Below are 14,729 nucleotides of genomic sequence, written 5' to 3'. Positions count from 1 at the left end.
TCAGTGGTAGAACACGGGAGCTGGGAACACAAGGCGGCCTGCTCAAGTGCTCCGCAGTGCAGAGCGCTCGTCTGCTAGTGTTAAAAAACCCGGCCTAGTGTTGAAAATTGCGTCAGAGATGCTGTATAACATTGTCTTGGCTGTCACTTTTAGCAAAGCATGACACTTGTCCGAATACTTGTGTCTCTTAATGCTGGATTGTCTCGACGTGCAAACTTCTTGTCTTCAACAGATCAGCCAGATGAATTCCCTCGAACGGGAACTGGAAACCAGCTCAGAAAATGAAGGGCTGAGAAAAAAGCAAGTCAAACTGGATGATCAGTTAATGGAGGTACTTTTCAATCAGTGTTGGTTGTACTGAACAGAGTGGGGTTTTGTCACTACCCCAATGAATCTGTGAATTTACTTAAAAACAGTTTCTGGATGTGTAGGGACAGAGGAAACTATCTGAAACCAGAAGAATTAATCTGCTGTAATGCCCAATCTCATGTCTCACCATCAAGGTGAAGCTTCTCTGAACATGTCATGGTTTATCATAATTCTCGTAGGGCTTCAGATAGAAAGCCAAATAGTGAAGAAGTGGCTCCTGTGCCTGAGGCCAGGCTAACACTTTCCTCCTCCTTCCTAAAACATGCAACCTCAAGTTTCCCAACTAATATTTGCATAATGCTGCTATTAATGTAGAAACCTGTTCTTATTTACTATTGCTTACGTACTGTTACAATAATTGGCTGAATTTAAGCCTTGCTGTCTTATCTAGGTTGTGACGGATTAACAATTTGCACACCTTGCCCTTAATCTAAAGGCAGGAGGGAAAACTTCGCTTGGGATGCTTCCAAAGCCTGCTGTGAACGTGGGTGTCTGTTTAGTGCTGCTGGAGACAGATCAGGCAGGATATTAGGAAAACTAACCATAAGTTCTTAAGGAACGGCCAAGCTCAACTGTCCTAAGTTAGTGTGTCCCTTCAGGTCACGCTACACTTCAGATCTGTGCTGCAGCAGCCTTGCCTGAACTTAATGTCCTGAATTTGAGTTTAAAACACAATCTTTAAAAGAAAAAAAGAAAAAAAAAACAACTAAACAAACCACACAATTTTGACTTGTTCCATAAATGAAAAAAAAGTGTAGATGAGGCTTTTACAACACTTATGTCTTAAAAGACTTACTTGCTCTCTTGATGAAAAACATGGGAAACACGTTATGCTGAATATATTATGTAATTAGCTATAAAACTGTAAAAGCTGGATTAGAAAAGATGAGATTTTGATGAGTGGTGTGGTTTAACCCCAGCTGGCAACTACGCACCACACAGCCGCCCGCTCACTCCCGCCCATGGCAGGCCGGGGGAGAGAATCTGAAGGGTAAAAGTGACAAAACTCCTGGGCTGAGATAAAGGCAGTTTAATAGGTTAATGCTGTGCACTCGAGCAAAGCAAACCAAGGAATTCATTCCCCACTTCCCATGGACAGGCAGGTGTTCAGCCATTCCCAGAAAGCAGGGCTCCGTTACACAACAGTGTCTTGGGAAGACAAACACCATCCCGTTCTTCCCCCCAGCTTTACATGCTGAGTGTGATGTCACATGGGCCAGGACATCCCTTTGGTCAGCTGGGGTCAGCCGTCCCGGCTGTGTCCCCTCCAACTACTTGTGCACCCCCAGCCCCCTCGCTAGTGGGGTGAGCAGCAGAAAAGGCTTTGACCCTGTGCCAGCACTGCTCAGCAATAATGAAAACATCCCTGTGTTGCCAACACTGTTTTCAGCACAAATCCAAAGCACAGTCCCACACCAGCTACTGTGAAGAAAATTAACTCTACCCCAGCCAAAAACAGCACAAGAAGTCACTGAGAAGACTGTTTCTATGCTCTGTGTTTTATTTAAATAGTCTCAATTAAGCTCTGGGGGAAATTCCAAACACTGTTAAAACCTTTAATATAAAAACCAAGCATGGAATTGCATTTTCTCCTAAACTGTGTATTTCAAACATGCAGGCCTTGTGTTACTCCTGATAAGGTTTTCCCAGCAGGTGTGTATAACATTCACTCAGCGCTTCGTGACTTCTAACTTTCTCTTTTGTGCCTGTTCTCCTTTTGTTTGTGGCTAACCTGTCTAGAACTCAGTGGTTGGAACTAGCAGAGAAGGGTGCAGTTCTCTTTCTGAAATAGTGTGCGAAGGTAGAGCAATCGTTTTCAATGTCCTACCATAGCATGGAGAAAACCTTTTTCTTTTATGGATTTATTTTTTTTATTCCATGCATCTTTTAAGAAGCCACTATTCATTTTTGTATAGAATTTTTATTTTGACAGCTGCACGAACTTCTTTGTGGTCGGTATATGGTGCACTTTGCTTCTGAAACCAAGAGTTGCATGCTTCTAAGGCACTGCCATGAAAATGGAGAGAAATAATCAACTGCATTCAAAAGAATTAAATTGATTGTAAGAAAATGAAAAGTGGCTCCACCCTTTCCTTCTGACCCATTGCCTGTGAGGCTTGAAGGTGTTTTCATATTTACCTCCAATATCTGCATGCTTTTTTACCAGACTGTCAAATGTTTCCTTAATACTAACCAATGTGTGATCATACTCAGCGTCATCCCTAATAATTCAGCAAGTCCATTGTTGTGCCACTTGCTTCCACAGATGAGTACAGCATGACTACATTGCTTTCGTTAGCCACGCAGCTGGTATTTATTTTTAAGATGCTGTTAACATTAATAGACTGTTTCTTCGGCTCTTTCATTAGATACTCGTGTGCTTCATGTTACAGGAAACCCTACATAAATTCCATCAAAACCTCATTATTTTAACTGCTTATATTGTCAGTAAAAGAGCTCCTTTACAGACAAGTTGATTCAAGAGAACCTCCTGCTAGCTTAAAAAAACCCAAATAGTTGTATTTTTAAACACTTACAAACCTGTTTTCTGTTTACCTGGGCCAGCAGATGTAGAAATGGTAACACGGCCAGAAGAGCTGAGCCATCATGAAAAACGCTTGTAGCCAATTACCTTCTAGGTGAACTCAGTAACCAAAATATGATTATGAACTGAGGCCTTGATTCTACCACTTGCGGCAGGGAATTTAAAACCACTAACATGATCTTATGTGCCTTTTCCTCAGGGAACAGAGTAATGGTTTTGAGAGAACGGGTGGGAATTTATGATGTGGTCACTGAACTTTATGGGAAGAAAGTATTCATCTTATGCAAGTTCAAGCTGCAGATCAGCTTGTCTGAAACATCTAGGGGGGAAGGGGGTTCACTGTATAGTGAAACCCCTGTGCAGTAAAACCAGTCCTGTATGGTTCTAGTCTCTTAATATTATAACCTATTAAAACTGTGAGTTAGTCTTACCTGGATTTTACTTTAGTCTAGAAAAAGGCTGAATAGACACATGAAACAATCTTGGCTCTTAATATTGTCCAGAAGCATAGACCTTGGGCTCTCGAGGTCGCGCTGCTGGCGCAGTTAAGGCAATGCCAGAAATGCCACCTTCATCCAGGGACTGTCGTAGCATTGCTTAATTAAACGATGTGGGGAAGCTAAACCGTTTGGCCGCATCTGTTCTGAGGTGCTCCTTTTGCTCTAGCAAGGACTGTTAGGAATGCAATCCTTTTCTCCCACCAGAGGCCTAGTTTTACCAACAAAAAGACTTCTCTGGTAGTGTAACTTCACAAAGAACAGCCAGTATGCATGAACTCTGTTGGTATGTACTACCTTTACATTATGAAGATGCATTTGATAGCCTTTTATTATTTTTTTAGTGAGAGCAAGACTGAAATTTTGAATTAAACTACTTCAGATTACGACAGGCATCCGTGTCTCGTTATCTCTCCATTCTAGTGTATAACTTCTTCAGCCTGCCTCATGCTAGTGCTTTTGTTTGTAAGTGGGTGCTATTTTTAGAAGAGCTGCCGAGATCAAGGTTACAATTACAAAGGACTACTAACTTAAAGCTCACCACTGGCCCACTTAACTTTGAGAGGAGTTCATCAGAAACTCAGTGAATTTGTAATTCAGGTCTGAAATTACAGATCAAAGCTCAGATTCCTTTAGACACCAGAACTGCACATAAAGATGCATCTTTTTTCACCGGAAAAGGAAAAGTTGTCTGTTTAGTTTCTGTTACTGAGTTCAGGCTTGTTTCTCTTGCATACAAGACGTTGTTCAAGCCTAACGCGATGCCTAGTGACTCACTAAAATCATCTTGTGTCACCGGTAGCGCTGCTTTCTCCTGATGGCTAATTTACCTTCCTCTTCAGATGCTCCACTCAAGCGCCAGTGTGATGCTTAGCCAACCACCACACTCCCGGGAGCTCCAGCAGCAAGGCTGTGCGATGGTGCCCAAGGAACAGTTCCTGCAGCTCCAACACCAGCTACTCCAAGCAGAGAGGAGGAGTCAACGTCTTCAGGAAGAACTTGAAAGCAGACCCTCTGAAACAAACATGCAACAGGTAAAGCTCTCATTACTCTGCGAGTTATAACTTTACAAGGGTATGTGGTTAGTTTTCTTGTGTTTTTTTCAATTCTGAGATCCATTCTCTGTTTATGCCAGTTCAAAAATTAAAATTCATTCTGTCAAAGATAAGTACAAACCAAGCCCTTATTTAGCCTATTTAGCTTGAGCCAAGAGGACATAATTCTGAAGTTCTCTTAATCTTCTTGAAATCAAACCCACTCCCATCCCCATGCAACTGGCTTTTCTCCTTCTGATCAACGGGCAGTAAGTGTTTATAGGGATTTTTTTGGTTAGCTTTCTTGACCTCATGTCCATGCCTGGGACTGTTATTTTTTTTTTTAAATATACTATACCACACATTGCACAAGCACGTGCCCGTCAAACATAAAACACTACTTTGGGTTTCTGCTGTCCCATGGAGTTCTGTTGCCTGTAGTAGAGCAGAATGCAAACAAATTAATCCTCTTTATAACCTCAGCCTATCTTTGTTATTTGGCCATAAGACAAGAAATTGTTTGGAGAACACTGGTATTGCTACACAGAACCTTCAACGTTGGCACTTCTGAGGAAAAACAGTCAAGTTCTAAGGAAGATTACAGCCACTGCACATAGCAGTGTAACAGCTGTAGTGTTGTTTTGGATTTTTTTACTGTGAATTATAGGCAAGAGGTGGAAATGTTGGTGTCTTCCATATAAAAATTAAACCTGGGGACTAGGCTTGCTAAATGACTCTCTTCAAATGTAACCAAACCTCTAAATCTCTAAAGCTTTGGCTCAGGGCATAGGTATTAAAGTATTACAACTTTATCTTACGAGAAAAGATAAAGCTGTATATAACTTAGATAAAATGCTAACGCTTCTATTAACCTGTTAGCAGGGAAAAAAACCCAACAACTCTTTACACTTTAAACTCAGATTTCAGTTGTACTTTTAAGAGAATAAGATGACCAAGACTTTGAAGCTCAAAAATCTCTGAATGTGTTAATAAGGTGTTATGGGAAAAGGTATTATGGAGAGACATTATATGCAGTAAGAGTTTCTAAGGTTTCCAAAACCTGAAGTTAAGAATTCTTTTTTAAGGAAGGCATAAATCAAAAAGTTCATCCCAAAAAAAAAAGTTTAGAGCAAATAATATGGGATTATTAACGATAAATCAATTGCAAGGTTGTCTCCCTCTCAGCTGCATCCTGTGGTAACGTGCTTCTATCAGGGTCACGTACAGTGGAAAGCAGAGGGTGCAGTTTAATTTTGAATAAAAACCACGCTGCAGCAGGAGCATCTGCAAATGAATGTGCTGTGTATTGCATCAGGAGTGATGACGCTGTAATTTTGCCTTTGAAAGCCCGAGAATTAATTTGCAAACTACTCGCATCCTGGAACTTGTAGTTCTACGGAGAAATCACTTCTACATTTCCTGTAAAAGCTTTTATTCTGGAAAGCTTTGTGAATTTAAAAATACTTCAGAGAGGCTTTGCAATGTTTGCTGTCAATGCACTAATGCACTTAATCCTTTAATTTTTTTTTCTATTGATTTTTGGGTTTTTTTGCTTATAGTGAATGGATATTCCAGTTTATTACATCTCCTACAGCTTTTTCTCATGGGCCCTGCTAGGTAATCACTAACCTTCTAGAATCATTATTAAACACGTGCATTTTACAACTATATGCAAGGCCAAATTTGGTTTAGTTTGCCTCAACTTTGCTGGTTTTGTAAGCACCTCTTGCTTTCAATCTGATTTTTTAAAAATTTTTTTTTTCCCCTCATCATCCTGATTTCTAGGGTTAACATGTAGTTGAGCTTATGTCCATTTTAATGTCCCCTTTAGCATCTTGAAAAATTGCATCCTAATCCCTCTTCATCATCTTTTCACCAGTGAGTATAACGTCAGGTTATCTCCATGCTTTCTGTGTGGATTTAATCCCTTAGTTTTACTGCTGCTTTGCACTTTGCAGCTTTCTTGGTTCCCAAGTCCTTTTGTGTAATAAGGTATCTGAAGTTATCCCCCTTCTTTTCAGAATTACTCTGTGCCCCTCGTGCTTTGCCATTTTCACTGCTTTTTGACCACTGCTATGGTGGTCTGCGCTCGCACTCATTTTGCAGTCAGTCGTGAGCTACTGTCCCCCAGAGGCTACTGTCATATGTTCACATTTCACTGCATCCAAACTCCTGAGCCTTTTCTGCTGTGTTAACCTGTCTGGACTTTTCTGAATTCCCCGTCGCTGTTTCTGCTCTGTCTGGTGCAGTGATTCTGACCTGCTGCACTGGTTCTCATATCCTTGCTTAATAACTAGATTTGGCAGGCTGTTAATGACCCAGCCTTTTCCTGACTTCTCCTACAACCTCTGCTAACCAATATTTTTGATCAGAAGAACTAGAATTGCTTAACTTCCCCTTTCTTCACCTCTGTTGGAAAAGTCAAATCGCATCTGACCGACAGCTTGTTCACCTGTCTCAGGAAGAGCCTTATGACTAGGTTTAAAATAGAAATGCCAATAAGCCCTTTCATAGGAGGTTAGTTGGGCTACGTCTCACAAATGCTCTTCAGCAATCTGATCTTTTATATATTATAGAAATACTCTCTATTGTATAAATATCGTATATTATAAATACTACATATATATGTAGTGGGGATTATTTCCTCCAAGAAACTCAGCTGCTTTGTAATTGCAGTTAATCACTCCCACTGATCTTTTTAAATCCCCCAAACCCATGGATGAGCCATCTGAAGAGTCTGGAAAGTGCATCCTGAATCTCTCCCCGGTTGCATTTGTGTAGTGCTAATACTAGTATTTAGAGGAATAGAATACGTGGTGCTCTGCATGCTTGCTTTTGTGTGCCTGTGTGTTGTCTTGCGGTGCTTGCTTCGCTTGTATCAGTGGTTGACTTGGAGTATACGTACGTACTTCAAAGCAAATCTGGATATCAGGGTGAAGTGTCCCACTTGCCTTCTCTCTCTAGGCCTTGCTACCGGAGCAGCGAGCAGTGCATGCAGATTCCTACCGGAGGATCGGGCACCTCTGACAGCTTGGCTGCTTGCGATCTCATTCCTTACCATGACAAACACACACAAACACACGAACTGGCATAAGCTGAGAAACTTGAGGATCAAATTATTTTGTAATTTTTCTTAAAAAAAAAAAAAAAAAAAAAGTCTCCACAGTGTTATTTCTTATTTATTTGTCTAGAAGCTATTTTGTGAAAGTTCATGAGCTGTTTCTTTTTTTAATTGGTTACAAATACTTTTTATTTATGTTATTTAAAATGTGGAGTTGTTCAGTGCGGGAAGAGTATTTTTCTCAAACGGTACTAATTTTATATGAGGTTTGAAGAAAACCTGGGTTATTTATACTGCATTTTTGTATAAGATGTATAAACTTTTTAACAGGGAAAGATGCCATTTTTTGATGTAAATGGAAAAATAAAAATTTTTTTAAACATAATGTCTCTTGTCTTAATAGTATCAATAATGTCAGCTTTACAAATGAGAAGTAACACATTTTAGACAAAATATGTATTTGATACTGAGGATTGTCACAGCAAAACTTCTGGGAAAGTTTTGTAACAGGGGAATGTATAGGTACAGAGACTCAGCTTCTCTTCGGCAGCTGTACCTGCACGTTTAAGAAATTAATTTGCATAGTACATGGGTGTGTTCTGCTGTGGCCGTAACGTAAAAAGGCAGTGCCAGAAACTGGGAAGTCATTAATGCACTTGTTTCTTGGATAACATTCCTTCGTAGTCTTTATTTTGTCTCAAATTACTAAATTTAAACTGGATTTTTAATACTTCAAATGGTCAGAAAAACACCTCTTGAAGGCCTGTGATTTTTGTAGTTGGGAGCTATGAACAATTTCAGCTGTTTGCTGTCAAAGAGGTTTTTTGCTCCTATCTTTCTGATGACCTTAAAGCTAATGCTTGCACTGGCTTCTCCCATTAATCAGGAAGTAATTACAAGTTAGGACACTCTCAAATCAACTTTAAGCCAAAAAAAATAAAGGGATCACAGGTATTGGGACTACTATAATTCTTACTTTCTACTGAACTACTCGCTCAAGGCTGCTGCAACCACTATGAAGTGTAATAGCCATGTTTTTGAATTCCAATCAAATTACAAAATAAAGCTCGAGATAACTTGGCTGGAAAGTGCCTGGCAATTCTGCTTCGCAGTACTTTTTTAATCTGGAAAAATACCCAGCCCAGCAACACTCTGCCAGTGCTTCCTACACAACTCCAGTGTACCTCTGTCATTTGTTTTCACGCGCTCAGTGATCGTATGACCCCACACATCGGCTTAAGGAGGTTCCGGTGTTAGAAAAATAACGTCGAGTGGATTTCAGGCAATCCCTGAAGGGGATCTTTCTAGCGTGGTTTAGATGAGCAGCCACCTACCTGAACCACTCGTGCAGTTTTTCATGTGCGGGAAGGTACTTGGGTTTTGAAGGTTCTCTTGTTCTGGGGAGAAGGTTAGTGCTTTCGCAGAGCTTCTCGGGTGACTTCCTAGGATTAGAGTAACAAGCTAGCATTAAAATAAAGAATCCCTTTCCCTGCAGGCAGTGCTAAAGTTCCCAAATACAAGCTAGCTTCCTTGTTGTTCCTGGTGTTTCTAATTTATTTGGGAAAACTTCACCCAACTGACGGTGGAATGGGCACTGTCCTGACTCTGAGACTGACTGTTACCTCATGGAAGGAAAAGAGCAAAAGCATTTTAGGTTTAGTATTTGGAAACACTAGTTATCAACAACTCGTCTAAAAAAAGTACAAAAATCCAGTTTGGGATAATAGCATCCTACTGTTTTAGGGTATGACCCCCTTTCAAGGGGTCTTGGGCATGGGGGTTATACTGTCAAACTACCATGCTCTCATGACTTCGCCTTATGTTTTTTCTAAGAATCGTTAAGATTTTGGTCGGTATTTTGTTTCCCACATTCAACAGAAATACAGCAGCATCTAAGAACCAGAAACTATCCGGATCTGACTATCACAGTCAAGACAAAACTTGGTGTTTCATATCAATTTTTCCTAGATCCGGTAACTGACTCTTGGAAAACTAGTGCAGTGCTGCGGGTGTCCTTGACGCGTTATCGTAACGTTCTGCTTCCGTGAAGGGTTTATTAATTCAGGTGACTCCTTCAGAGTCGCACGTGGAGTGCCAGCTATTTCCTTCAGCGTAAACAAAAGGGAGATTGGTGAATGTGATTTGCGTTACCTGATTCTCACATAAATGTTGCTTTCCAGGGGGGTCATGAGCAGCTTCTAAAAATGATGGAAGAACGTATGATGGATGTGGAACAGAAACTAAGGCTTGTGAAGAGGCTTCTCCAAGACAAAGTGAATCAGCTAAAAGAACAAGTAAGCGTTCTTACTCTGTCCTCAAGCTGTCCCCATTACTTCTCTAAACAACCAGGTGGGCAAAAGCAGCCAAGCCTTTCTCGCTTAGAATGAAGTTCACGCTGCTTTCCTTTTCCTTTTAATGCTTCTGAGCTATGAAGAAAGGCTGAGGGAATTGGGCTTGTTCAGCCTGGAGAAGGGAAGGCTTCGGGGAGATCTTATAGCACCTTCCAGTGCCTGAAGGGGCTACAAGGAAGCTGGGGGGGACTTTTTACAAGGGTCTGGAGTGACAGGACAAGGGGTAACGGGTTAAATTGAAAGTGGGGAGGTTTAGATTAGATATCAGGAAGAAGTTCTTCCCGGAGAGAGTGGGACAGGTTGCCCAGAGAAGCTGTGGATGCCCCATCCCTGGGAGTGTCCAAGGTCAGGCTGGATGAGGCTTGGAGCAACCTGGTCTAGTGGAAGGTGTCCCTGCCCATGGCAGGGGGGTTGGAACTGGATGATCTTTAAGGTCCCTTCCAACCCTAACCATTTATGATTCTATATTGGCTCAAAACTTGCTGAAAAAAGGGGGACTGAATCCACCACTCCTTAATTTCTTAAAAGCTATGCTTGTTTGATATGCTGATGTACTTAAAGCCAAGAAACAAACATCAGATTCCAAGTATCCTGACCAGAAAATTTGCTTAGAAAAGGAACAAAAATGATTTCTTGGAGAGTACAGACATGATTACTGTGCAACTACTGATTTCTCGACGCCCTCTGCCCCAACACACCCTTTTCTTGACACGGTTTTGGAGTTTTTGTTCCCGCCCTGGTCTGCTGCCTTCGGAATTTTCAAGATATTCGTAGTATCTATAAGGACTCCACAAACGCAGAGGTTTTTAACAAAGAGAAAGATGATGAATGGGCAGGTTTGATATTTGGGTTACGCTAAACACATTTGCCTACTTTCCCAGCACTTGCTTTGAATGTTTTGTTTTGCTTTTCATTTGCTGAGTAATTATGTTCTATTTACCATTCAGTTTTCCAAGAACACTAAAGCAGATGCAATGGTCAAGGATCTCTACATTGAGAACGCCCAACTCCTGAAGGCTTTGGAGATGACGGAGCAGCGGCAGAAAACTGCTGAAAGGAAAAACTATTTACTCGAAGAAAAAATCGCCAACCTGAATAGAATAGTAAAGAACTTGGCATCTCCGTCATTTAATTCAGCACCCGAGATAAGGTCATAGCAAAGCCGTTGCGTACGCCGCAGTCCCATGCACTTTACTGAAATGTTAGTGTTTCAGCTTTGCACTGTGTTGCCTTTTTTACTGATGAATTTTAGTTAACAGATACCTCTGAGGAGAGGCCGGAGCTAAATCCCAAACCGGACACTGCCAAAAGAGAACTTTTGTTTATTCTTCTGCTGAGTTTTGCCTCAAAGTAATCTTTGCCATGTAAAAAAGCCACACTTTTCTACATTAACTTATGTGGATACTTGGGTTTAATTTAAGTTATAAATTCTGAATTTACTGTCCTGATTATTCCTACCTAGACTGAAGCCAAGGTCTAATGCGAACTTCGCTGAGCACACACCTTAACAGTATTTTTGGCTTTCTGGAATCCTTCGTTGGCCAAACCCAGTCATATCGATAGGTCGGTCTTCAAGGCTGTCAGCAGAATTGCTACTGAAAGCACGGCTTGCCTGCTACGCTCCGTGTCCTGCCAACTGAGCTGGTTTCTGTAGAGCAGTATGCTCCGCCTTAGGCATTAGGGCTTCCGCGTTATTCTTCATGGCTGTTTCTCTGCAGAGCTCAGAGAAGAAGTTTTTGTGAAAGATATGTAAATAGACTGCTGCCTCCAACGAAGTGTGACAGTATTTCATCGGAAGAAAATTCCCAGCTGGCAAATGAAGACTACTGTTCTTTTTATTTCTTTTTTAAGCTGTGCTGCCAGACAACTTAAAAATTGTAGAGGCCTTATCTTTTTTTGTATGTGGAAATAACAAAGGAAGAGCCACTAAACAGAAGAGAAGATGCAAGTTTTGTTTGTAGGATTTGTAAATTCCGTGAAGTAGCAGCGTATGTTTATTAAACAACTGGCAGAAAAAGGAAGAGGGGGACTTGGATGATTTTCTCAGCGAAATCCTGCCACTGGGCCTCCCAGACCTTTGCACTGGTGCTTGGTTTGAGCTGAGTGATAATTTGGAAAGGCCTGTCTTTTGTAGTAGGCCCTAGTACAGAATCTGAGTTTGTAATTAATTGTGAAGAAACATACTCAGTGTGCGTCTGAAGAACTCAGGGAATAACAGCCCAAATTAGCTTCCTTCAACATTATAAATGTGGATATTGACGTCAGTAGATGAAGCTAAACGTGCATTAGGGAAAGCAGGATAAACCAAATTGTATTTGGATGGGTATTGCCTTAGTATTCCTACACCAACAGGCAGAAGTGCTGTAGCCATGGAAATCAAGGAGCACCAAGGTTTGCAATGACCCGGTAATACCTCCTATTTCATCGGTCCAGGAGGCTGGGGAAATGCAGGATTTCTGGGAAGACCTTCAAGAAGAAGCAGCCAAGCACAAGCTTGCCTGCTCAAATGCCTGTACGTAACCCAGTACTGCAAACAGTCTAAATGCCCTGCAACCGCCTTGTCCCCATCACACCAGTAAGACACACTAAACCATGTAAATCAAGCTGGTGAAAGGGGCCGTACTGGCAATACTCGAAACTGGACCGCTTTAAAAATACGTGAACTGAGAATGCAGAGGAAGAGAGTGAGATGTTTTGTCTCTGAGACCGCCAGCAAGGTGACAATTCTAACAGCACTTGGCATGAGCCAAAAGTCCTGCAGAAACTGGGATAATCCTGCCTACAAGCTGCAGAGTAACTTAGAGAACACAGTACCAATTAGATTGTGGCTGCAGGGGATGTTTGTCTAGATGGTTAAATTTTGGAGGGTTGAGGGACTCAAGCAGACACCCAGAACTTTCTCTTCTCCCCCTCCTCCTCCATTGCTTTGTGCAGGCAGCATAGTGGAAACGGAAATACGATCATGGAAGAACACCTTGGAGTCTCACAAAGCCCTCACGAATTATTTCACTGCTATGCTATTCCAAATGCCTCTATTGGCTATTTCTCTAAACTCAAATTCAGGGATTTACTTATCCTCTTTTTCACAGGCCGCAAAAGCTTTTCCACAAATTTGAAATTTGTGAAATCGACAAACTGCTTTGGCATAATTTGGAGCTTTCTTTTCAAAAGTGCAAGCAGGGAAATCTTCCACACCCATTACAACAGATCTCTGTGTGTGGGTAGCAGGGCTGCGTGGTAGCAGTATGGAAACTGGGCACACCCTAAAGCCATGCCTATGCTATGGAAATTGGGAAAGCTTCCAAACACTTCCAGGAAACCATGTAAATGGGGTTCAGATGATCCAAACTGTATTTGGGAAAAAATATTATCGCACATTTTAACACCGCTTCGTATCGTGACCTGGGTTTACTTCTAAGGCTCAGTCTGCGACCAAAGCCTGCGTGCTGAACGGAATATGTCACTTAAAGTACCATGCAATTAGGTTCACATTCGTCACCCGAAAGGCTAGGCTACCTAACTAATTATTTTAATCTCCTGGTAGTCACCAGGTTTCTATAAACCAAACATACAGACGTTTCTAGAGCACAGTACCAAAAAGGGAGCCCAGATGTTGGAATAGAAGGGAGAAACAGAGAAAAGGGACTTGACTCCTCCCTTTCTCACTCTAGCCTACCTTGGTCTACTTTTCTTTCACTTTGCTTCAAAAAACTAACCTAACCTCAGGAGTGACCAGGAGGAGGGAAAAGTTTGGTAACTATTTTTTAGACCAAACCCCAGTTTCACTGGCATACCTGTGCGAATGAATTCTCAGAAGTGCCTTCAGTGATTACACGTTCTAGAGCCTTTCTGTACTGTGCTGTTTTTGTTGCTACAGGACGATTCAGGACAGTCCCTTCCCAAAGGGAGGGGACATGGAGAAGGGTAGTGCTGCTTACGAACGAGTGTCACGTTGCTTATTGATTCATTGTCTCAGCTCAGAGGATAAGCAGCTAGTTTTACAAAGTCCAGGCTACTGAAAATAAGCGTATAAACAGGAGAGTTATTAAGCATTAGTTGTCTTTTGTGCATGAATGTGTCTCCTATGCAGCACGGGCATTGTAAAGACACCAAAGTATTTAACGGTATTGTACCAGTCAAAAGTCACTGAATTTCTAGGCCTCATTCATACATCAGGTCTTGACAATTAAGATATTAACTACTTTATTACCAGGTGTTTAAATTATTTCAACCCCTGCTTTATGAATCACTGTGAAAATAAAGGCACATAGGTATCTCAGGTTGGGAGTTTTGGAAGAGGAAAGACCCCAAGTTAAATCCCTGTGTACTAAATTCACACAGTTGAAGTGCTACTTGTTGATGTAGAATGGATTAAAAATACACATTCTCCACTCCTTTAAATACAAGGAAAATACAATTCTTTGAACTCTGATTGAAAAAAAGAGGATTGTAACCTATTTGTTGTTAGCCAGATCATGAGTAAGGTAGCGCAGGGGATAGTCTGGAGTAAAAGTAAGTCTGGAGTCAAGAGTAAAATCCTTTTGTTTACTTTCAGCAAATGACATCACTCTCTCAGGTTTCCCATCATTTACCTGTTAAGTCTCCTGTTTGGTGTCAAATGCTGTCATTTCATGACAAATGACTCCTGTATAAATGAAAACAATTGTGCATTTTTTTCTATTGTTTTGTTCCAATGTAATATATTGTCCTTACAACATCGTGTAAAACTGACAGATGAACCAACTTACACTTTATTTATAATGAATGTAAAAAAAATTAATAAATTACTGTATGATCCATGCTTGTGTCTTTTGTTTTATATCCAGTATGAAAATATTTCAGTATCTTCCCATAGAATCACAGAACGGTTTG

General features: G+C 41.1%; 1 protein-coding gene across 1 annotated transcript in view; it reads left to right on the top strand.

Annotated features, from left to right (window-relative positions):
* LOC104515756 (ninein-like) overlaps positions 1–11,014 on the top strand; it is a gene marked incomplete at its 5' end in the record, with an annotated part of 16,727 nt that extends 5,713 nt beyond the window's left edge. Inside the window, 4 exons of the mRNA XM_010159856.1 lie at positions 233–331; positions 4,254–4,445; positions 9,687–9,800; positions 10,805–11,014. Of these exons, the coding sequence (XP_010158158.1) occupies positions 233–331; positions 4,254–4,445; positions 9,687–9,800; positions 10,805–11,014 (615 nt within the window). The remainder of the gene's footprint in view (positions 1–232; positions 332–4,253; positions 4,446–9,686; positions 9,801–10,804) is intronic.
* Positions 11,015–14,729: the final 3,715 nt, after the last annotated feature.

The sequence above is a fragment of the Eurypyga helias genome, unplaced genomic scaffold, assembly GCF_000690775.1.
Source record: "Eurypyga helias isolate BGI_N326 unplaced genomic scaffold, ASM69077v1 scaffold37499, whole genome shotgun sequence".
Taxonomy (NCBI): Eukaryota; Metazoa; Chordata; class Aves; order Eurypygiformes; family Eurypygidae; genus Eurypyga; species Eurypyga helias.
Note: the sequence above shows the minus strand (reverse complement) of the source record. Positions and strands in the feature narration are given on the sequence as shown.